This window comes from Danio rerio, chromosome 16 (genome assembly GCF_049306965.1).
Source record: "Danio rerio strain Tuebingen ecotype United States chromosome 16, GRCz12tu, whole genome shotgun sequence".
NCBI lineage: Eukaryota > Metazoa > Chordata > Actinopteri > Cypriniformes > Danionidae > Danio > Danio rerio.
This window is the reverse complement of record NC_133191.1, coordinates 32146974-32171410: the sequence shown is the minus strand read 5'-3', so window position 1 is coordinate 32171410 and position 24437 is coordinate 32146974. Positions and strand designations below refer to the sequence as shown.

General features: G+C 35.3%; 2 protein-coding genes across 5 annotated transcripts in view; both read right to left on the bottom strand.

Annotated features, from left to right (window-relative positions):
- Positions 1 to 12680: 12680 nt before the first annotated feature.
- gpatch4 (G patch domain containing 4) lies at positions 12681 to 18074 on the bottom strand. 3 transcript variants are annotated; one of them, XM_021466691.3, is made up of 8 exons: positions 17964 to 18074; positions 17789 to 17880; positions 17573 to 17646; positions 16481 to 16573; positions 16171 to 16281; positions 15943 to 16058; positions 15789 to 15839; positions 12682 to 14132 (listed from the first exon to the last, which is right to left on the bottom strand). In XM_021466691.3, exons 2-8 carry the CDS (start codon positions 17865 to 17867, stop codon positions 13340 to 13342), a joined length of 1317 nt encoding a protein of 438 aa, XP_021322366.1. In that variant the 5' UTR covers positions 17868 to 17880; positions 17964 to 18074; the 3' UTR covers positions 12682 to 13339. The 3 variants fall into 3 exon arrangements, with proteins under 3 accessions (NP_001186649.1, XP_021322366.1, XP_021322367.1); XM_021466692.3 differs by having other exon boundaries at positions 17987 to 18074; NM_001199720.1 differs by having other exon boundaries at positions 12681 to 14132; positions 17789 to 18074.
- A 505-nt stretch (positions 18075 to 18579) lies between these two features.
- Positions 18580 to 24437, bottom strand: part of gon4lb (gon-4 like b) — a 30076-nt gene continuing 24218 nt past the window's right edge. The window contains exons 26-31 of one of the 2 annotated variants that reach the window (XM_073925008.1): positions 24083 to 24385; positions 23888 to 23998; positions 22841 to 23015; positions 20215 to 20488; positions 20032 to 20134; positions 18580 to 19192 (exon numbers count right to left, since the gene is read on the bottom strand). In XM_073925008.1, coding sequence (XP_073781109.1) covers positions 19079 to 19192; positions 20032 to 20134; positions 20215 to 20488; positions 22841 to 23015; positions 23888 to 23998; positions 24083 to 24385 — 1080 coding nt within the window. In that variant the 3' untranslated portion in view covers positions 18580 to 19078. The remainder of the gene's footprint in view (positions 19193 to 20031; positions 20135 to 20214; positions 20489 to 22840; positions 23016 to 23887; positions 23999 to 24082; positions 24386 to 24437) is intronic. The other variant, NM_001201535.1, reaches the window with a different exon arrangement.

Below are 24437 nucleotides of genomic sequence, written 5' to 3'. Positions count from 1 at the left end.
TTTCTCTTCGATTTATCCGGTTAATTGCTCCCTCTTGTGGCAAGACGGTCACAATACATCAGACAAAAGTTGTTTACCTGCATAGTGAAAAAGAAACTGGATAAAAATTGAAGTCATTATTATGTGTAATCATTTATTACCTTATTAAACATCTACATATTACAAGTAACTTGCAAAAAAAGATTAAAAAAAAAACTTAAAAATAAAGCAATGTAGGCTATTAAAACTACTGTTGATATACACCCACCGGCCACTATATTACGTACACTTTACTAGTACCGGATTGGACCCCCTTTTGCCTTCAGATCTACCTTAATCCATCGTGGCATAGATTCAACAAAGTACTGGAAATATTCCTCCGAGATTTTGGTCCATATTGACATGATGGCATCACAGTTGCTGCAGATTTGTCGGCCCCACACCATTACACCACCATCAGCACCAGCCTGAGCCGTGATACGCCCATTTAAACTCATTCACAGCCACCAACCTGAACCATTGGGATCCATGCTTTCATATTGTTGACGCCAAATTCTGACTCTACTATGCAAATGTTGAAGCAGAAATCGAGACTCGTCAGACCAGGCAACGTTCTTCCAATTGTGGAATTTTTGTGAGCCTGTGTGAATTGTAGCCTCAGTTTCCTGTTCTTAGCTGACAGGAGTGGCAAGCGGTGTGGTCTTCTGCTGCTGTAGCCCATCCGCCTCAGCGTGTTGTGCATTTAAAGATGCTCTTCTGCATGCCTCACCTGTAAAGTGGTTATTTGAGTTACTGTTGCATTCAATCAGTTCCAACAGCGTTAACGAGCAGTTGGACAGGTGTACCTAATAAAGTGGCCGTTGAGTGTATGCCACCAATTCTGCTTAACTTAGCAGCTGTAAAATAATTTTTACCATGTTAAGTTCTAATGATAGTCTGTGTGATTCATTTTGTGATAAAATGAATTAACTTTTCTCCTCTGAGAACCCAAGGTTATTATACTTCTGCTGTTCAGAATAAAGAAGAATCAGCTGACTGATTATGTTATATTATATACGTAATATTGTGTTTGATTTGTTTTTCGCCATGCGATCTCCCTTAATGTTACGAATTTCAGCCAGGTTTAACAAAAACTACTGAAAATAGCACAGCTTTGCATAGTAATATATGCATAGGACTATACACATTAATAAAAACTAAACTTCCTCTGGCCGACCATAAAACATAAAAACTTGCTTCATAACAGGACAGGAAAACACACAATTTTGAAAAAATGTCACTTCCTTTATCAAAAATAGAGAACTTTCTTAATTAAGTTCCTCTGGTTTTATTATGTAATAACACTGTATATTATCATTGTTCTGCTTTCTGAAGTTGACACAAATTTGTCAGCATGAAAGCATAACAGGGTGGATTTAATCTCACTCCTGTTTTTCATTCAGAAGTTTTCTGTGGATTGTGAAGGCGAGCGTGTACAATGGAAGAGGAGTTGTGCTATTCAACAGTGAGCTTCAAGACTTTTGACAATGACAAATCTGCAGGTATGTGTTTGTTGGTGTTTTTGCTAATGACGAAAAAGAAAAAGAAAGAAAAACATTTATGTTACCACATTTCCTCTGCTTGATTTGAATATTTTAAGACTCAAACAAAAGTGAAAATTTACTCATTATTTACTTGCCCGTAAATGTTTCCAAACCTTTTTGAGTTTCTTTTTTTTTTTCGTTGAACACAAAAGAAGATCTTTTGAAGTATGTTAAAAACTGGTATCCATTGACTTACATAATAGGATGTACAAATACTATGTTTTTTTTTTGTTTAACAGAAGAAAGAACCTCAAATGGGTTTGTGACAAGTGAAGGGAGAGTTTACTATTCCTTTAATATTAGTTGTTTTGATTTTGGTTGGTCACAATATAATTATATATATTTATTTATATTGCAGTGCCAGAGTATGTTGAATCTGTATTGTATGCAGAGGTGAAAGGAGGAAAATCAGCTTCAAAGAGCCCCCCTGAAACCACAGGTTAGAGATCAGTAACACACACAAAATAAATAATGTTTATACCAGTTTTATATGTATATATGTGAATAAATACTCATGGCATTTGTTACTAAATATTTCAATAGAAACCGTTTCTTTTTGCATAACATATTAAAAAGGGTGCAAAGAATGGATGTTGAAGTTGATATTTGGTGTAATAACCTTGAATTTCAGTCACAAAAATGTGTTCATTTGATATTCTGACTATTGTCTCTTTCTGGAAAAAAAGGAATATTAATTCATTCATTCATTTTACTGTCGGCTTAGTCACTTTATTAATTCGGGGTCGCAACAGCAGAATGAACTGCCAACTTATCCAGCACGCAACCCATATCTGGATGCCCTTCCAGCCGCAAACCATCTCTGAGAAACATCCACACACACTCATTCACAGACACACAAACACACTCATACAATACAGATAATTTAGCCTACCCAATTCACCTGTACCGCATGTCTTTGGACTGTAGGGGAAACCGGAGCACCCGGAAGAAACCCCTGCTAACGCAGGGAGAACATGCAAACTCCACACAGAAATGCCAACTGAGCCGAGGCTCGAACCAGCGACCTTCTTGCTGTGAGGTGACAGCACTACCTACTGCGCCACTACGTCACACAAAAGGAATATTATTCATTCAAAAATGTCTCGAAATTTAAGGATAACTAAAGGAAACAATTGAACTTCTTTCAGATTTTGAATAAATGACGTATAGATTATTTCATTATTTCAATTTTTTTTCTCTCACTATTTTTGTCTCTTGCTCTTTTTCACATGCAGCTCCAAAGCAGCTTTACTATAGCTGCACATTATTGGATCACAAACAAACTCAGAAAAGTTAAGGTTAATAGTTACCATAACTTTATTAGTCGCTAACAACTTTAACTAATTAACTAAATAGAAACTAATTACTAATAACTTTACCCATTAAAGCTATTATAGATAAACAGTTAACCTGCTGTTCTTTAGGTGACTTCTATGTGTACATGTTCAATCAAGTGCATTGTGTGTTAAGTGTTGTGTGTTTTTCTTGGATGGTTGGCATTATCTTATACCAACAAAACAGAAGTCCAGCTCAGCTGAACAAATAAACTTGTGCTATTTCTCTGTTTTCATGCAGAAAAAAGCGTGAAGAGCTCAATCTCTCCAGCATACAGACGAGATGCAGTGATTCTGGGTCTGCTCTGTTTCCTCCTGTTTGCTGTGTTAACGGCGCTCAGCATTTTCAGTAAGAATAAACTTAAAAAGAACACTTAATTCTAATTTTGGATGTCCACATTTTTGTAGAAGAAAGTCAAAGAGCTCGATTAATTGGCTGAATTACGTTTGCTCAGAGTTCAAACTGAACTTAAAAACCTCCAGGAAGTGATTACGCACTCCTGATGTAACAAAGAAAATAACAAACGTGAAAGTTTTTCAAAAAAGTAAAGTTTTGTGCAACATTGCTCTCACAACACTGGAAACTTCCTCATGCGTTAAACGCAAGTTTTTGCAAGACTTTTTGCGTCACTTTGTTATAATTCCACACACCAGTAAATGATTTTGTTTACACCATGGTTAGCACTTTGCAAGAAATTATGGACACTAATCTCTGCTTTATCAACTTTTGATGTTAAAAATGTAACTACAGTTTAACAAAGTGGCTTTTTGACATTTAATTGTTTATAAGAATCAATACATACAGAAATCAATTAATAAATAAAAGAATTATCACTCATTACCAGCTTTTTGAATTGTAATTTACACTCAACCCAGACAATATAGTTTTAAACCAGTAAAAAAAAAACATTAATAAAGAAAGTGTTAAGCTTTAATCATAAGCTTTAATCATCAAAAGTTGATGGATTAGAGATCAAGGTGCAATTTAGGCCCTGATTGCACATCTAAAAAGGTTCATCATCCAATCAGAATAAAGAAATCACCAGCCTTGTAGTAGGTTTATAATTATGCATATTGACTCTTCCTAATGCCTGCTGCAGTTGAAAAACTAAAGAAAGTATTGTATTTCCTTACACAAGTTTGCTTTATTTGTTTTTCCAATTTGCAGGCTACATTTACAGGTTGAAATACAACAATAGTCAGGTAAGATCAATGTCTGAAACAATTCACAGCATTTACATATCTGCTTAGCAATTTGTAGAGTCTGTATTCACAGATAACTTAAAAATTAAGCTGGAAAAAAAAATGAAGATTAAGATAAAAAATTATGGGTGTCCTTAGTCCTAAATTTTGTAAATAGCTTCTAAATCAGTGAAATTTATTTCATTTAGGAGTAATTTCCCTTATGTTTTTTTTATTTATATTAAAAAAATACCAAAAAAATCTACAGCAGAAAATAATAAAATTTTTAAACAGATGTTTATGCAAATATACAGTAGTCAATATTTGAAGTGATATCAAAGTGGTCTTAAACTATTTAACACTTATTCTAGTCTTCTAAAAAAATGTTGATAAATATTTCTGAATATATTTAGAAAAAAATGTAAAATATATATTTGCATAATTAGTTTCTAGAAAATATATTGACTTGTTACATTGACTGGAAATCTTTATTTAATGTCTATAACATTAAAATCAACTTTTTAGAATACAGTTCTTCATTTACTTATTAAAATCTTTATTTGTATATGGCAAAAAATATTGTGCATAAAAAGTTTAAGTAAATAAATAAATAAATAAATCTTTGACAGGGGCAACACGGTGGCTTAGTGGTTAGCACTGTCGCTTCACAGTGGAGTTTGAAAGTTCTCCCCATGTTGGCTTAAGTTTTCTCTGGCTGCTCCACGTCCAGTGCAAAAACATTTGAATTGAAATAACTAATGAATATGTATGGGTGTTTCCTAGTATTGGGTTGCGGCTGAAAGGGCATCCGCTGCGTAAAACAGATGCTAGAATAGTTGGTGGTTCTTTCCGCTGTGGTGACCCCTGATAAATAAGGGACTAAGCTGAAGGAAAATGAAAGAATGAAATCTGACAGAACCCCTCACCATCAGCCAATCACTGTGTAGTTAGTAATTCTGCTGACATCATCTATAGTAACAAGGTCAACCCCTCCTTTATTCTTCAAACTTCCCTCTATTTCTTAGTGAAGTTTGTCCCAGCAGCTTTGTGAACAGTGCTTGCTTTGTTTTTTACTCTCAGCTAAAAACTGTTACTGCTATTTAACAGAACTCTTAGTGGTAAGATCAAATATTTGGTGAATATGGGCCCTGATCTTACAAGAAATAAAATTATACAGGTCCAGTTCACTAAAGAGAGAGACGCCAACCTGCTGTTACAGGCAGAAAAGGAGATGCTGGAGCAGGACAGAGCGAGGTTGAAAACACTGAGTGATCAGATGAACAGCACACTGGAGGCCATTCTTCAGAAAAACAGCTTTCCAGCTCGACAGTACTGTCAGTCCAGTGAGGAGGGTGAGCTGTTTTACTGTAAAAAGTGCTACACTCACAAAGTTGGTTCTATCTACTTTAAATAATTGCAATCTAGTTAATTTTATTTGTTTTATACCAAAAAAATTTAATTTGCTTCCTCTTTACTTAAAATATATCAGTTTTTATATAACTGTATATTTTGAATAAAACTAATGCAATTTATTTGAGTAGATTTTTGTACGTGGTTATTGTGTAGAATAAATGTTTTAAAAGTGAGTTGACACAGACAATTTATTAGAGCAGCTGTCGATGTGGGCAGGTGTTCATAAAACGTGATTTTTATAGTTTTGCGTGACTCCTTTTTCATTGCCCGGGATTTAGCAGGCAGACGCAGCTTCTGCAATGGTCGACATTAACTGCTCCCAGCAGCGGATCTGATTAACACGGTAAGTTGCAAATTTAGCCGAATGATAATTGTAAAGTCATGCAAAACTGCTGTCTTCGCTAGGCAGGTGAGGTTTTAGCTTTGTAAATTGTACTGTAGCCTCAGGTATGTTAACAGTTAGACTGCTCTCACATGGAAAGCTAAGTTGGCTAACGCTAACCAACGCTAGTTTATGCTAATGATTAAAAGTGATATTATTGAGAAAAAATAGTGAAAGTAGTTTTAAAACACTTAGTAGGTATAACTAACGTTACAGAACCGATTAACAAGGTCACTGGTGGGCGGTCGGGGTGTGGGGGTTCAGTTTGCTAGCGCTAACTTAGCTAAAGTTAGCTCACCTAAGTTATAGCAGCACATTAAGGATGGATATTAAATGCAGAAACGTATGCAACAGTTAAGTAGTTTGTGTTTAACGTAAGAGAAAGTATAACTTAAAGTTTGTGTTTTAGAGATTTAGTCCATAAGTTTTTTTTAATGCTGCATAGTGAATAAATTACAGATTTACAATTTATTTTAACTTAAATTACATTTACTACTGATGTTTACAGAACCATTTAAACTGTATGCACCTCATTCTAAAATGCATGTTCTTGGTCTTTAGATACCAAAGTGATTTTGTTACCTGTATATCTTCAAACTTCACATCCAGGTAAGAAAAACATTAGATACAACTACAGCTATAATTATTTGCAGGCAAGTAAAACATTGGTAAAATTGCAAACAATAGTGGGCTCCATAGAATTAACTTACATTTGATATCTGAAGTGCAACAGTAATTTTTTACTGTTTTTTTTACACAGATATTATGTGTGCAACAGTAAAAACAGTATAAAAATATCCTAATGCAGTTTCTTATTATCTGTCAGTCTTTCAATAAAGCTAACTGATAACACTGAATCACTGAACTGTCATTTGCCAGTGACATTAAATTTGAAGAAAAAGTCAATTAAATGTAGCTTTAGCAAAAATTTAATGTAAACCTTAATGTAATGTGTAAAATGGCAATGTATTTATTTATTTATTTATTTAATAAAATTTGTATTATGACGTGCAAAGTTTGGTGCAAAATGAAGATGACATTTAAATTATAGAACTTGTATTCTATAATTTTCATATAGCCATTTTCAAACAGTTTTAATATCTAAATTAAATACACATTCTTATGCTTTATAAGTTGCCAAAATAAACAAAAAATGTAATACCTAAATTTTAACAATTCTTTGATTGACAGGAAAACACAATGACATGCACTGTTACACTGAGTAAAATCACAGTTTTCTTTAAAATTTGATAACTAAAAACACCTGGAATAATGTAATTACACAACCTCTATAACCTTTTTTTATTTTTTAAATAGAAGTTAGGTAATTTTAACTAAGGTAATTTTTAACTGATAAACTAAGGTGTTTCATCCATGCATCATTCTCACTGGACTTTTGTAACTTCACTTGTAGTTATTTCCTATTCAGTATTTAGCTATTTAATGTTGTTTGGTAGCAACCACCTGAACTCCTGTTTCTTTTTGTCTCTACCAATAGAGTTGTGAGGAATCAGAGGTGCATGCGGCTGCCCACGGGAAAAATTTGCCATCAGCCCAACACAGTTTGGATTATCATAGGACTGTCAGAGGTTTGCCAAACCTGTCAAATGCATGATGGCTCCTGTTTGGACTTACCGATGTCCTCGACTTCAAGTATCCATCAAAACTGTATACATTTGAGATATATTAGAGACTCTTTTTGGGACTGGACATTATGCATCCTAAATCTTCATCAAAATATGCAAATCTCCTCACTGAGTTGCCTTGGATGATTTCTCAATAGGATCTGGTATTATTAATGTTTTTATTTATGTATTGTGTATGTGTAGCCACATTAATGGCCTATTTTGTAGTCACTATTAAAAGGAACATCGATTGATATTGAATACATGTTATGGTCTTTAATCCATCTTCCCATTCTTATTTAATTGTTATTGACAGGAAAGTCTGTTTATCTGTTTTTACTAGTGTATATTGTGCTTACAATATGGAAACGAAGATTTATTTTCTGAGGTTACAGCCAGAAGTCAATTAAATTAGTTTTAAATGACATATGCATGGTTAATTTTATTTAGATCATTAAGTTCATAATACTTAATTAAAATGAGTACAGTCAACATATAGCAATGTATAAGTAAGTTAAGTTTAACAAAAAAAGTAAGTTTATCTGATTTGAGTATTTTTAGAAATATTAGTTGGCTCAACTTAATTTTATTGCATTTGTTTTAAGCAATGTTTTAGTGTTTAAAATACTTAAAAAAGGCTGGAAGTTGAATCAACCTAAAACGTCCGATGCAACCACTTGCCTCACTTTTTATAAGTTAGATCTAAGTAACATTTTTTACAGTGTAATGTGTTTATGGAAACTAGTGTAGTGTGATCTAAACTCTTCTTTATGATCGCAGGGCTCCAGTGTTCATCCTGTCCTCAAAACTGGATTCAGAATGGCTCCAGGTGTTACTTTTTCTCTACAGGAGATGACTGGAAAACCTGGGAACAGAGTCAGGAATACTGCTTGATGTATGGAGCTCAGCTGACCAACATCGACAACATTGAGAAACAGGTATACTAGTTTCCAAAAAAATAATAAGGGAATAATAGAATACAGTGTTATATATTGTTTCCATCTGGTTTAAAGAAGACTAGCCTGTTTCAGTAAAGAGGTTTAATCAACTCATTTAACTACCAACAAGTTTAAAGTTAAACTCATAAGTTGACTTACCAAGAGATTTAAAAACTCATTTAAAATGACTTACAAAGAGATTTAAAAACTCAGCATTTTCAGTTTCAGATAGCTGATCTGAGTTAGGTCAATCAAGTCAGAGTAGAATAATTCAGAGTTAAGGCATTATCAATGGAGCACAGACATTACAAATTACCCTGTCAACATCTGAAAAAAGAGATCAGCATTTCTGTCTCTAGCTAAACTTAATGTGCTCATGCAAAGTTATAGCAAACATGGCCATATATTTTATAAAATAGCAACACCACTGCACCGGCGAAATAGAGACAGTTAGCGTGGAAAAACAGCTGCTCAAGTTAATGCTAAAGTTTACATTTAAAGTATTTAAATATTTAAGTAATATAAAATAAGTAATGTAACGTGACGTTTATTGACTTTTTATTTGTTTATTTAATTGGCCTAGTTTTGAAGTTATTTCAGAAGTAATTGCATCAAATTACATAAAATAGGCTACCGCATAGTTTCTACAACAAATTTGACAATGCATATACAGTAACAACCTTCTCTTAATGTTCAGTGGAAAAGTTTAATTTAAGGTTCCCACTTTTACACGTGTTGATCAGTCTAAGAGAATTTCTAAATGTGTGTTAATAGATTTAAAAGTACACTTGTGTGTCTGTCTTTTTATTGATCAAATAGTAGAGGTTGATATGACATTTAGAATGTGAGCAGCAGTGCTAAAAAATGTTTTTTGAACAATAATAATGGCATTTATCTTGTTACAGGTTGGTGAATTTAAGCTATTTATTTATTAAAAAGGACAAGCCATTTTTGTAACTTTGTCCTTAGTGTGACTGAAACGTAGGCAGTGATTGACTAAGAGAAATACCGCTTTGTCTTTAAAAAAAGAGGAGACAGACAGAAACTCAGAGTTTAGAGAACAAAACCTGCTCCTGACCAGGTTAATGGGGCCTGTTTGTATCTTAAACAATTAACCAAAAGTATGGATAGACAGTAAGTTGTTATAAGTAATTTATCAAAGTGTTTCACAGAGGTTATTTTGTAAAGTTGTTTAGTTTGACCAACACATGGCAAGCATGTTTAATTCTATTTATACTGTGAAAAAAGGTGTTTGTCATTTCTTGATTGTCTAGCCTCGTTTTCCTTTCTCCTTGAGACAATGGTATCTAGATGCAGCCTTTATGATGCAACCGGTGCAAAAACAAAATGAGGACAGGGGAATCAAGCAGTACTTATTTGTACATTGGAATGTAATTTATTTTTATGAAAGTATGAGAAATGTGCTTTAGTATACTTTTGAACTTTGAAACACAATTATGTATAAAAACTCTTAATATTTTTTCCATATCAGGAGATAGAAAAAATATTCCAAATTAAAATTTGAAAAATAAAGCATCAGATGAAAAACATAACATTCACAAAAATAAACCACACAATGCTAATCAAATGCCTTTACCCCCTGGCGTTCCTGCAAAAATAGCTTAAAATGCCCAAAGTAAATTGCATGATATATTTTTATACCATTTTTAGTATATGCAAAGTTTTGGTCTGTTTTGAAAGGTGACACACTGAGGTTTATTCCTTAATAGTCAGAATCACTGTAAATGTTATTGGTATTGAGTAATTAAACTTGGGACACACTGAAAAATAAAAATCCGCCTACAATTTTTGTTTTAACTAATGTTTGTAGGTAACTGTAGTTAAGAGTATTATACAGTTTAACAAAACAATTAGATCAAAGCATGAAGCCTTACCAAGCCAGATTTTCTATTTTGATAACAGTACCTTAGAATTTGTTTTATACATGTTTATCCAAGTGAACGTCTAGGCACTCCCCAAAGAAGACTACTTAAAGACTCCAAACAACCCTTTTTAACCATTGACACATAAAAGGCTCTAATTCTTGACTGCTTTATTGTACAGACATATTTTTGGGCTCTAATGAAAGGTTACACTCAGCTATTATATCCCTCATTCATATTCGCTGTCAATACTTGACACAATAATTGAAGCATAAATTAAAGAACTGATCATTAGCAGAAGTTTTAGAGGTTTCTTGGTCTGGAATCCTCAGGTATAGTGTTAACATGTGAGTCAATGTTACCAGGATTCCAACGTATTCCATGTAGGATGTCTGAAGGATTCCCGCAGAAGCCCTGCATGGTCCCTTTAAGATTCCTGAATGAATGATTCCTGCATGTCCCCTGTAGGATGTCTGCATGTTCTTGTTTCTGCATGTTTTATTTATTAAAAAAAAACATTTTAAAATTTTTTAAATAAATTTGTATATTTATTTTAAAATTGGGCATTTTTTGCCTTTATGTTCTACTTCTGCAGTTATTTTAGTGAAAGTAACTCACTCAAGCATAATACAGGAGTATTGTAACAGATTGCAATTCTGAGACAGTAATGTAAGGAATTACTTTAAAGAACTGACACAAGTCGTTTATAATGTATTACAGTTTGAAGGAACTTGCACAGCACTGAACTACAGGCATTAGGGTGTCCTGAGTTTGTCACCTACGGCTTTTCTATCTTGGCTTTATTTTTCATAAAGTGACAGTGTGATATGTCATCTGATATGTTCATATGAGGTTTTATCTTTCAACTTTTTAGAGCAATTGTCATATCGTTTTTAAATTATGTTAGTAAATCACAAATTGGGTGTCCTTTTTCATGTGATTGAATTTACTCCTTTCCCAGAGATGGGTTGCGGCTGGAAGGGCATAAAAACTGCGTAAAAACTTGCTGGATAAGTTGGCGGTTCATTCCGCTGTGGCGACCCCGGATTAATAAAGAGACTAAGCCGACAAGAAAATGAATGAATGAATTTACTCCACTTACTTTTTATGTACTTCCTACTGAAAAAAACTCCATTACTTTATAAAAACGTAATGTAAAATAATGAATGTTAAATGACATAAATGTGCTTGAATGTAAATTTCTGTCAGTTAACAACTGTTATTTTATGTTTTTTCCAGCACTCCAGCTGCCGGGAAAAAACTGCAAAGTAACAGAATTGTTTTTTGCAGTGTAGTAAAAGTTCAAATGAAACTGAAGTATACTTACAATAGAAATGTAAATTTGGCCTGCGCTCACATGGAATGTTGAGATGAGATGCGGGCCTCATTTATAAAAACTTGTTTATAAGCCGGCCTTAATTTGTTCTAAGATGACTTCTCAAAATATGCACTTTGAACGCATTCCTTTTTACCAGAGGTGATGTTTAGAATCTCAAATGATCTTGAAATGCTGATCTCTGCCTTGTAATCACCCCTTAATTAATATCATAAGCCTATGAAAGAGCAAGAATCAATGATGAGAGCTAGTTTGAGACTGGGGAGCAACAAGAACATAAGTTTGGCTTAGTCTTGGAAGCGAAGGTAGACTTTTAGCTTTTAGTCTTTTTGAACAGGTTTTCTGGTCAGGAAACAAGAAGGCGTGTGCTTGAATATTCAAGTGTAAGAGCTGTAGCCAGTTAATCTACAATGACTCCTGGATAATTCTGACAGATTGTTCTTGTCATATTTTATGAATTCAGGCATTCATCAATCAGCACACCAAATATTATTTTGACAAATATCACGGCTACTGGATTGGCCTCTCTGAAAAAGCAAACAAATGGATTTGGACCACTGGTGCCATACTTAATACAACGTAAGTCTCTTTCTCTCTATAAGTAAAGCTCATTTTTGATAAACCGTGAAAAATAATGATAAGTATTATTAAGTTATTCAATTACAATATTTTTCCCTTCTTTGTGTTTTAGGTTTTGGACTGGAAATCCCTACCCGGGTTACAAGTACTGTGTTCTCTCAATGCCCAGCAATAATCCACTGAAAAGCTGGACGTCAAATTCCTGTGGCATGAAAAGCAAATGGATCTGTGAAGTAGAAGCTTTTACTTGGCCAACCTTTCTTCAAACCCACCAAAACCAAAGTGACCCCTTAACATGAAAACCGGAAACTGAAGTTTTACAGCTTTTAAACATGACTCTATGTGAAAGCTTTGTCCTTGTTCTTTTGATAGTAATATATATTTATAATGTTGCATCTTTATATTGTTGTTTGTGAAATGTTTTTTTTGTTCAATAAATGATTTGACAAATTGCAGTCGTTTTTAATAAAAAAAAAAAACACTGTTTTTCAATCACAGCATGTTTGTAGTGATTGGCAGTTGATGTCACATTGTTATTTATACACACAAAAATGTGCAAATCCAGCTCTTAAAAATGCTCATATTTCATGTCGCCTCCGAGTCTCCAGATTTAAAAAAAGGACCATCATTTGTAAGTAAATAAATATGAGTGCTGCATTACACAAACTGATCTGAACACAGTTATGTTTGTTGTGTCTCCAGCATAGGATTCTGCTCATCAGCCAGCATCTACAGCAGTGGTCACCAAACTTGTTTCTGGAGGGCCGGTGTCCTGCAGATTTTAGCTCCAACCCTAATCAAACACACCTGAACAAGCTGATCAAGGTTTTACTAGATAAACTTGAAACACCCAGGCAGGTGTGTTGAGGCAAGTTGGAGCTAAACCATGCAGTGTACCGGACCTCCAGGAATGAGATTGGTGGCCCCTGATCTACAGCATAGGTCTCAAACTCAATTCCTGGAGGGCAGCAGCTCTGCACACTTTTGCTGCAAACACAGCTGATCCAAGGTGTTCAGTGGTTGGAGCTAAAATCTGCAGAGCTTCGGCCCTCCAGGAATTGAGTTTAAGACCACTGATATACAGTGAGTTCAGGATCAAGCAAGTTCATTCTTTACTCTTTTTCTTTGGCACTGCCTCCATCACATCTTCAACATTCTCCAGCTCCTTGTTTTTTCCTCGTTTCTTTTTCTTGTTCTTCCTCCTGCTGTTCTCTTGTGTGTCCATGATCAATGCTTCATTATTAGTGTCCTCTGTCACATCCACCGAGTTCTCAGATGCTTCAAGTTGCTCAAAATTCCTTTTCTTCTTTTTCCTTTTTGAGGGTAATTCAGAGGCGAGTTGATGCTCAGTACTGCCCTCCAGTGGTAGCTCACCATGTGCTTCTATGTGATCCTCACTGGCCTCGTCTGCTGTCTCAGGAGCCACTTTAGACCGTTTCTTCTTCTTTTTCTTCTTCTCCATGCTTTCATTTATCGGCAGAAATCTCTCGCTTTCCTCTGATTTGGGTTCAGCCTCTTCATTCACATCTTCACTGCAGTGATTTGGACAATCCTGAGGCGCTTTTTCTTTGTGCTTTCTCTTTTTCTTCTTCTGCTTAGTATTTTCTGTCATATCATCACTCACAGAAGCAGCATCTGATACTTTGCTCTTTTTGGATTTGTCATCTTCAACTGTATCATGGCTGTTGTCCTCCTCTAAAACTTCTTCCTTCTTTTTTGACTTCTTGCGTTTGGTTTTCTCTTTACCCTCTGAATGTCTCTCAGTGTTTAGATGCTCGGTGTTGTTAGTGGATGTTTCAGCAGTGTGCTTTTTCTTCCCATATTTGTTGATGAACTCCTGCTCCTGCTGCTCTAGTCGGGCCAGTTTGGCACTCATAGTGAGTCCATGTCTGGCTCCTCTGTTCACACAACACAAACAAAATATTTTGACTGTTTTAAATAATGTTTTACACAAAGAGTGTTGTTGGTTTACAAGGAAATCAAACAAGCATGATCCTGTTGCACTACTACACTTGATTTTGGTTTTAATGTAAAAGAAAATGAGAATCTGAAATATTTTATGCCACACTTCAAAAAATAAAGAGGATTTAGTGTTCAAAAATGTTTCATTTTTATTGTTTTTTTTTTTTAATTGCTTTTTCACTTCATATTCTCATAGTATATGTATTAAGTCCAGTACTTTTACCATAAACTGACAAATCAACCATTTGGTAGTGGTTAATATTTTGGAAATTATGGGATGTGTAAAAAAAAAATAGATTGAGTGTGTTAACTACCGACATTAAGAGTTTAGAAATGCAATCCAAACATTTATTTTCTTGCTGGGGCAGTTAAAGGGTTAATTAAAACACTTAAAATCGTACATCTTAAATAAAATAAAACTATTAATCTAATACAAGATAAATCTAAGCTTATTTATAGATTCTACAACAACAGCATACAAAACACCAATGAAAAAGAAACATATCTGGCACACAGTGCTGTTAGAGTGAAACTATATCTAATAAAATAATAAATTATTCATTCACACCAAGCTGCAAAAAGGATAAAACACTGTGCATTTGCATACTAAAATAAATTATACAAGTAAATAAAAGATATATACACACAATCGAGAAAATGAAATTACTCTAAAACTGAAGCAACAAAAACTAAATCAAATGTCAAATATACTGACTATGAGTATATAATACACTTAAATAAGAAAAAACATCTGACAGGCTATCACTGTACATTTAAACTAAAACTACTAACACAACTGTTAACTGAAGTACAATATAAATAAATATGTATACATATATCAACTTTTAGGTTTAAGCTAAATTAAAAATGCAGATTTAATAATATGCAATATTAAATGATTTGCAGTTAACTGAAATAAACCTCAAATAATAATAATAATAACATTTTTTAAAATATCGCCTTGGAAATGCGTTTACACTATTATACTGATTAAATATTAAAGCTAAAAAACTAAAACTTGCAACAAATAACATTTACAAACTAACACAATTGCATAAACAAAAAATAATCTAATTGAAAATGTGTATTAATGTATTGTCTTAATTGCAAATGAATAACCTATAAAATCATTAATATTACAATGAAATGTTTTCCTTGATTCTTCTTAAACCGGTAACACTTAAAATAAGGTTCATTAGTTAATGTGTTTACTAACATGAACTAATCATGAACAACACTTGTACAGCATTTATTAATCATAACTGAACATTTACTAATTAACATTAGTTAATGCACCATGAGTTAAAATGAACTAATAATGAACTACTGTTTTCATTAACTAACGTTAACTAGCATGAACAAATACAGTAGTAAATGTATTGTTCATTGTTTGTTCATGTTAGTAAATGCATTAATTAACATTAACTAATGAACCTTATTGTAAAGTGTGACCCTTAAACCTTAAATGTCTAACTCAAATGTGATGGGAATGCATCAACGTTAAGAGTTCTTACAGTATTATTTATATAATTTTAACTATTAGGAATTAATATATTATTACATTAGTGCAGATAACAATATTGTAAACGTACTTGTGTGCTGTTCGTCCTCCACAAGCTTTCAGCAGATCTGCATCAGACAGCCTTAAATCAGACACAGAAATACACAGATGAGGGAAAACTAAAAAACACCATCTTGAAGTTCCCTTGTTGGACATTTAGTAATAGTAATATTGGCAGCTCATACTTAGTAGTGGTAGACAGGTCGAGTTTCTGGTCCTCGTCTTCAGAAGAGCTGCTGCTGTCGTCTTCTGCATCACTGATTTTCTCTGGCTGTTCTTCTCCTGACAGTAGCGTAGCAGACTAACAGAGGAAACAGATTTTTAAACATTCATTCATTCACACATGCTTCTTGAAAATACAACTGAATTGTATTTTTTTCCATTTATTATTTGTGCTGTTTGTGGTTTTGTACCTTGACAAAACATCCATAGAGCATGGACTTGGCTTGCTGAGCTTTGCGTGGCTTCTTGTTGGAGATCAGTCCATCACTGCTGTCATCTGATTTCTTCACCATCACACCATTCTGACGCATAATAAACAACATCAAATGAGCCCGCATTACAAACTACAACATGCTGCATATTACACAAACCAACTCTATGCCAACATTTTTTTAGTATTCACTTAAAGATCCAGACTGTTTGAGAAAATAAATAAATAAATAAACCATAGACACTTTTTTGGACATTGTAAAATTGCATTCAATCCTCCTCATTCCTTACCTGCCCCGATTCCACTACCAGACCAGACGAGGCTTTGTTAAAAACATGGTCCCACCAGTGGAAACTAAACTGCTCTCCTTGCTTATGGCCCATCTGAAGACAAATGATACATGAATAAAAACAAAATATACATTTAAGGACTTTTGATTAGACCTACAATGCTGTACTTTATCTAAAACAGTTTTTGGAAGTAAATCATGTAGAATTATTATACAGTTTTCATTGTAATAATAATATTGTTGTAGTTCATTTTAAAGTTATGTTTGGTTCTTTGTGGTCAAACCTAGACAAATAATTATATTGAAATAAATGTACTGGAATAAAAAATATAACAATAATTGTACTTGAGTTCATTTAGCATTTTCTTTAATAAAGAAAAAAATCGTAATGAAATCATACATAACAATACCATATAAAAGATATACAGGCTGTGTCCCCTAATTAGAGAGAACAGGGTTTTCTGACATAATTAGTTAATTAGGTTCTGATTTTACATACACAGACTATCAATAATAGCTTTTGCCAAAGTTCAGAAGCAATGTTACGGAATTGAACAAGAATGGTAATCAGAGCTTTAGGCTGAAATCTCTGGCTCAACTTATTAGAAAGATAGTAGAAATGTTTTAAGTGCACTCTTGATGACGTCTTTAAATTTTAAGCACACACAGGTTTTTTTTTTAAACAAATTCTAAAGCTTTTACAAATAAACAAACATTTGTTTTCATGTCTTGGTGAGGATATTTCATAGACTTCCATTTTATTTGTATCAAATTAATGACACCTTCAATGGCACAGGTGTCAAACTCAGTTTCAAAAGGGCCGCAGCTCTGCAGTTTAGTTCCAACCCTAATTAAACACACCTGATCAAACTAATTGAGTCCTTCAGGCTTGTTTGAAACCTACAAGTAAGTGTGTTGGAGCAGGGTTGGAAACTAAACTGTGCAGGGCTTCGGCCCTCCAGGAATTGAGTTTGACACCCCTGTTCTATGGTTTGTGAACCTGCAACAACATAAAACGTCTTGCCCGTGTTGTCAACTACCCACATGTTGCACGCAAAATAGAGATCTTAATAAAAATCGTTTTGTCACTCACCCCTCCTTTATCACATTTAACTTTGACTTTAATCGCCTCTGAAATGCCATTCTCTGCTCTGCCCAGACCTTTACCTACAACACACACACACACACACACAACCATAACACACCAGTGAGGATTGGTCCGTCTATGGCGGACGAAGCGTCATAATCAATCATATCTGCCATGAGTTTGTGATGAATCATGAGCACAACAAATATATCGTGCTTTTACCCTTTTCCCATCCGTGTCGTAGAAGCTGCTCCTCAGCGAACTTTAGTCCTGTACTCTTTTCTTGGACCGTTTCTGCCATGAATTCTTAAACTCTGCACTCGAATATGAAGGTAAAACACATCAGCCAACTGCACATTGACAATATTCGTTAATTCTGAGTATTTTAGCTGTTTACTTCTGTAAATCGTAACAGCTTACTAAAATAAAAAGAAGGGAAAAGACCAACAATCGCTACCACGCGCTCAGCAAGAGAGCAGGCATGACACCGGCAACTACGGGAAGTGACAAGGGTCACTGATGACGATTAACCAAACGCGTTTTGGCATAAAATGGATTAAATAAATTTTGCGTGTGTACGTTCTTTTAAAAACATACACACCATGCATCTTCATTAGATTTTAAATGATTACAACTTATTTAAAATCTAATGAAAATATATGTAGTATAATCACATTGTTTTAATAATTTTAACCTTTTGATGCACAAGCTCCAAAATAGATATAGAAAAAATAACCTTAGACCCGTCAATTTAGACCCATGTGGTGCATCAAAAGGTTAAGAACAGGCGAGAATAAATATTGTATTGTAGAATAAATATACAGAATAAACATTTAATATTTACACATCTTCCACAATATTACGATGAAAGCGCTTTTCACATATATCATGCTATTAATAGACTTTCAGTGGATTTCAAATCCCTTGTAAATAAAATTTATTGTGAACCTCAAAATGGAACAGTCATCCTTCACTGCATAATGTTTAATCATGTTTAATTCAGACTCAAAACATGGTATAAATAGTCATTTTATTATTTGGATTACCAACAACTGTGCGCCATTCTCAAAACTAACATCTGAAGCAAAATAAAAACAACAAAACCACCCTGATATAAAAATACTGTACATGCCATATGTTCACATATTCACAGAATATACAATCAACCTGTCAGAAACCATGGAGGTGAGAATATGCTGGTTAGTGCTCTACAATTTCTCTGCTATCAAACATCTCATTTTGTGCTAAGTGAGAGCCTGTCATTTGTCCAATTACAATACAATAATCAGGGATAAAATGGAGCAGTTTGTGCTACATTTCTTCAATAATTATGTTGGTTTTGTGTTTAGAACGTGACGGATAGCACCTTCATATGATGGATTTATACTTCACATGTTAAAAGGAGGCCAACAGAACCTTTTTTTCCACCATGCTTAAAACACATCTTTGGCAGGTGTCAGTGTAAGAAGAACTGCATAAGTATTTTTTAATGAAGCAGTCAGAAGGCAGGGTTCAGTCCTGCTCTTCATCAGTGGCCGACTGCTGCTCTGCAGCCTCGTCCTCTGAACTGGCCTGAGAAGCTGACGTGTGGAACAGACGCATTAAATCCCGAAATCTCCTTGAAACCTGCACACACAATCATGTTAAAAATGCACTTTTTTTCTGGTTCCCCATTTTTTTAAGAAAAGATTGCTTTTGCTGAACGCCCTTGTACTCATCATTTAGGGCTTGCGCATGTGTTGTTTGCAGTAAAAACTGACGGGAAACCATAGTTGTATAACACTTTTTTACAATAAATCTAATGTAGTGTGGTTTTTCATAATAAACATTTACATCTCTCTGATGGACCTTTTAATTCCATATAAAACAAATACTTCAATTACTGTTTGTTTACAAGTAAATAACTTTATATAAGGACTCTCAAAATGTCAAATACAATTTCAAGTAATGTTGAGAAAGAAAATACACTATCAGTGAAAAGTTTGGGGTCAGTTTTTTTTTATTATGAATAAAATTATTCTCTTTATCAAGACGGCATTTATTAAATGTAAAAAATATTGTTAAATTGTGAAATTTGTAAATTAGTGCCTTTATAACTATTACCATTAATAATAATAATAATAATAATAATAATAATTGACATTAGAGTCATTTCTGAAGGATAATGCAACTGAAGAATGGAGTAATGTAGCTGAAAATTCATTTTTAAAATCACTGGAATAAAATATTAAAGTATGAACTACTTTTGCAGTCATTTTATAGATTTTACAATATGTACTGTATTTATGATGCAAAAAATGCAGCCTTGGTGAGCAGGAAAAGCTTATTTTAAAACATTTAAAAATCCTACTGACCCCAAACTTTTGAATGGCAGTGTAACCTCTGAAGTGCACAAAAGAAAGGCTAAACTAGCTTTTGATGAATCAAAGATCAGTGCAGTGGAAAGAGATTTGTAACTCTGGTACCTCGCTGGCTGTTTTGTTGCCAAGCTGCTCGGACACGGCCTGGAATGTGCTCTGACTGGCTCCTTGCTGCTGACAGGTGGTAAGGATCACTCGATCAGCCTCCCTGTGAACCAGATTATAAATGTATAACACAAGCTCCAGCTGATGATGCTCACAGATGTGTGTGTGTGTGTGTGTGCTCACCTGGTCCACAGGATGACTCTCTCTCCAGTGGGTGTGAGGGAGATGTTTTTGGCACACACGGGTGCGTCTAAGGCTGGGCTCAGTGAGCTCTGCTGAGCGGCTTCTGTCTGTCCAGATTCAGCTGAATCCTCTTCATCTCGGCTGTGCTTCTCTGGTGACGCATGGTGGTTCTTCTCTTCAGTTTTTTCTTCATCATCTTGGTTATGTGTGTTTTGCTCCTCTGGAATGGAGGAAGTGGCTCTCTCTTCTCTCTCCCACACAGACCCTTCCCCATCTGCAGAAAAGACGATTTCAAAGAAAAGATTTGTGTTTACTTGAGCTGTAGTTTCAATAACGTCAAATAACAAATGATAGATTATGAGGTGGTCACAATACCAAGTATAATGGTCTCCGTCATCCTTTGGTTAATATGGAGCCATTTTAAAAGGAGCAGTGATGTTTACAATAGCATCCAAGCATTTATGTATCAATCATTTATTTGTCTAACAAACGCTACAAACAAAATATGGTCAAAAAACTGTTTCCCTGATACTCCTGCCAGCTGATCACCTGTGTACCCTTACTTAAGCAGGTGAGCTGACGTGAAATGTAGGTGGCGCTAATCCATATAATTAAACAACTCGATCCGTGACAGAATAATACAGCATAATATTATTAATCTTAACTATTCAATAATCATACAACAAATAAACAAAGTATAAATTATATAAAATCACAAATGGCTTCAAGATCAAGAAATCTGTTAATGAACATTCCTACTTGTCATTCATTTCTGTAATGAGAAACTGCATTTTCAGAAACCAGTGATAAGTGATCCCTATGAAATCATTCTAACATGTCATGCTGATTTCTTATAATTGTAGAAAATCTGCTTCATTTTCTAAAAACAATATAGATTCAAAACTTGCAACATGTAAGAAATAAATTAATTAATAATAATTAAGAAAAAATAATTTAAAATTAATTAATAATTTAAGTATTATTAATAAATAATTAATAATTTAAGTGAAGTTTATTCATAAACTAATTTCCAGAGGATCATGTGCTTATGATTAATCACGGCTGGTCCCGCATTATTCAATTTATGATTCACAAATCAGACGACTCCTAAGTCTCCTTAAATAACCAATGTTCCATACCATAGTCATCTTCATTCTGGAGAATCCCTCCTTCCTCCCCTACTCCTCCTCCTTTCCTAGATTTACGGCACGGCCCAGTGGTTAGCACTGTTGTTCCACAGTAAGAATGTCACTTGTTCAAGTTCTTACCAGGCTAGTCGATGTTTCTGTGTGGAGTATACATGTTCTCCCCGTGCTTGCGTGGGTTTCCCCCGGTTTCCAAAAACATGCAACTTAAGTTTATTGACATGCTCCTAGGAAGTAGTTATATATTCATGACAATCTCTAATTGCTTACTAGCTTTAAAGGGCCATGACACCCCCCACTTTCGGTTAAAGTCTACTTCAGAGTTTTTTCAAAAGATGCATGATAAATGGGCATGGAGCTCCGCGAGCATCGGGCAGGAGTGGGCGTAGCCAGCAGGGGAGAACGTGAGCGAACAACTGTTGTTGTCAGTAGGCTCACAAAATGAGACAAACCGTGAGGAGACGCATGAGTTTATAGTTTACAAAGTTAAAATGCAAAGAAATTAACAGTGATTTAATGCCCTGCTACATTTGTTATTTGTAATTTCATATAAACATAACAACAATTTATATCATTATAAAGATAAGTGTGTTCATGTAAACCCTATAAATGAGGACTTCTCCCTTAATCCCCGTATCCAGCAGACTCAGTGCAGTTTTACTCAGTTTTAACCATTAGCCCTGCTGGTAATCTGGAGGATTTAGGCAAACACAGCAGCACAGTGATGTGTCTGAATGTGAACAAACTCCTGATAAAAGACAGCGTCTGCCATTCTCTAATTCTCATGCTGCTCTCCCGACAAAAATGCTAGCAGCACACACACAGCTTTGCTGTATGTTCGGCCCTGACAAGATCGCGTTGGAAAACATGCAACAAAGCCCGTGGATCATGGAAACAAACGCATATGAGCCTTCATGAACGGCTAACTACTGTGTGCCGTAGGTCCTTGCCTCACAGCTCGGGCTTGACTCTGGCAGGTCTAATGAATAATTAAGCAGCCGGCTCTTCTCATAGGATAAGAAAACTCCGCTATGAATAATAATGAGAAAGCGACGCGTCATCATTGCACTTGCAGTACTGCGCTACGTCGCCGATTTTGATCCCGCCCCAAAAATCATTTTAAACCCGGAAGCTGAAATTAGCTGACAAAAGCTCAAAATTATCCAGTTTTCCCCACAATTAAAGCTGATCGTGCTAACATTGTCTTAACTGATGCTCAACACACACAAATCTGTTAATATATAAAAAAAAGTTCTCCAGGGTGTCCTGAACCTTTAAACAGCAGGGCAGTTCTTGAGATCTACCTGAGCTCAAACTCCCCTCTTGCCCTGCATACAGGAGGGAGCCACAGGCTTGAGAATCTTATGAGCTCAGGGCTCTCCCCTAAACAGCATGCCAAACACGCTTTATAATCATTCATCAGCTAAGTGTGAACTCTTGAAACTTTAAAGAATCATTAAAATCAAGTGTAACTTTTTTACCATGATGTGGACTGTTAGCTCCACTGCCAGTCTCGTCTTTAAGCTCTTTCTCTGCCTCTCCATCCTCTCCCAGCACTCTTTCCTCTTCCTTTTCCTCTCCTCCTCTTTCAGACTGTGCATCGGCAGATGAAAATGCTGAATCACGACCCTTCAGCACCTTTGAGCCATTAGCAGCCTGACAAAACAAATAATAAAATCCTCCTTAATGAGAAAACTAGGAAACAATGTCTATCAAAACACCTCCTATAAAAAAGCCTGACTATTAGACGTTTTCCAAAACATTTGGTAACACTTTATTTTGATGGTCCATTTGAGTATTAGTAGACTGTCTGCTTAATATTTGTTGATACTGCTCCTTCAACTGACATATAACTGACTATAAGAAACTTTGCAAGTACATGTCAACTTCAGGCTGATTTATACTTCTGCCTCAAACACTAGCGTATGCTACAGCGCTGACGCATAGCCCTTCGCCGTGGCTGTGGCTGTCACTGACGTGCACCTCTCAAAAAATGCTCTGTGATTGGTTGGCTTGGTAGCGCTGACGAGTCTGGGCCGGACCCAGAGCCGCGCGAATGGCGCGAACCCAATGTAGCAATTGTGTACAAGTGTGGAGTCCCGTGAAGGAGCTCCGGATGGAAAGTTTTGTTTTGTGTTTACCTCATAGTTAAAGTTGCTGCACGTCCGCCGGTTGCTGCCTCAAAATGAGCGAGTTTGAGCCACTTGTACATCCCGGAAGTGTTCAGGAAAAGCAAAAAAGCAGAGAAGAAACTCGACACAGAGGAACATTTACACCTCACTGCCAACTAGCGTTTCAGAAGTGTTAATGCAGACCAACAGAGACAGCGCGCAGAAGTATAAATGCACAGCCACGCGCCTTGCATGCGCCGTGGGTTATGCCGGTCACTTGACGCAGAAGTATAAAGCAGGCTTAACTCTTAACCCCAACTCTATCATCAACCTAACAGTCTTCTTAAATTCAACAAACGGATCATCAAAATAAAGTGTTACCAAACATTTTATATCAAAACCAAAACTAACATGCACCTTGTTGCTCTGACAACGCAAGCATCCTTTTCTCTTATGCCTTCGATGTTTGGCATCATGAACGGAGTCATGACAGGAACAGGAACAATCTTTCTCAGGCCAATCACAGTCCTGAAAAAAAGCACAAGATTAGCATCTTAACAAAAAAAAAAAAAAAAAGAGGGAAAACAGCTGTAATGAAGCAAATGAAGACACCTTGTATGTGTGCAGTTCTTTTCTCCTCTTGCTTCTGCTGCTTATCTGTCTGATCTTGTGTGACTCTTCATCCTCATCCAGATCGGGGAGCGTGACCTCCTCAAATCCTCCCCATACACCTCCTCTAGAGGTCACACTCACGCCTGCTTCTCCATCTGTCCCAGTGGCCACATCCTCTGGCCAAACAGCCTCTTCAAACTGGCCTGGACGTGCTGGTGGTGGACGCATCTCATCAAAAAACATCCAAAACTCTCCCTGAAGGTGTGTGTGACCCTTCAGAAGAGTGGCCATCTGTGTTTTCAGCTGAGTTACAAAAGCAGAAATAAAGCGATTTTACAGGACAAATCTGGACAAT

Coding starts and splice junctions, on each gene's coding strand:
- gpatch4 (NM_001199720.1), bottom strand. CDS start 17,867: ATGGCAGAAACGGTCCAAGAAAAGAGTACAGGACTAAAGTTCGCTGAG. Junction 16,574..17,572: donor TTAAATGTGATAAAGGAGGG/GTGAGTGACAAA, acceptor ATTTGTCTTCAG/ATGGGCCATAAGCAAGGAGA. Junction 15,840..15,942: donor GACCTGTCTACCACTACTAA/GTATGAGCTGCC, acceptor GTCTGATTTAAG/GCTGTCTGATGCAGATCTGC.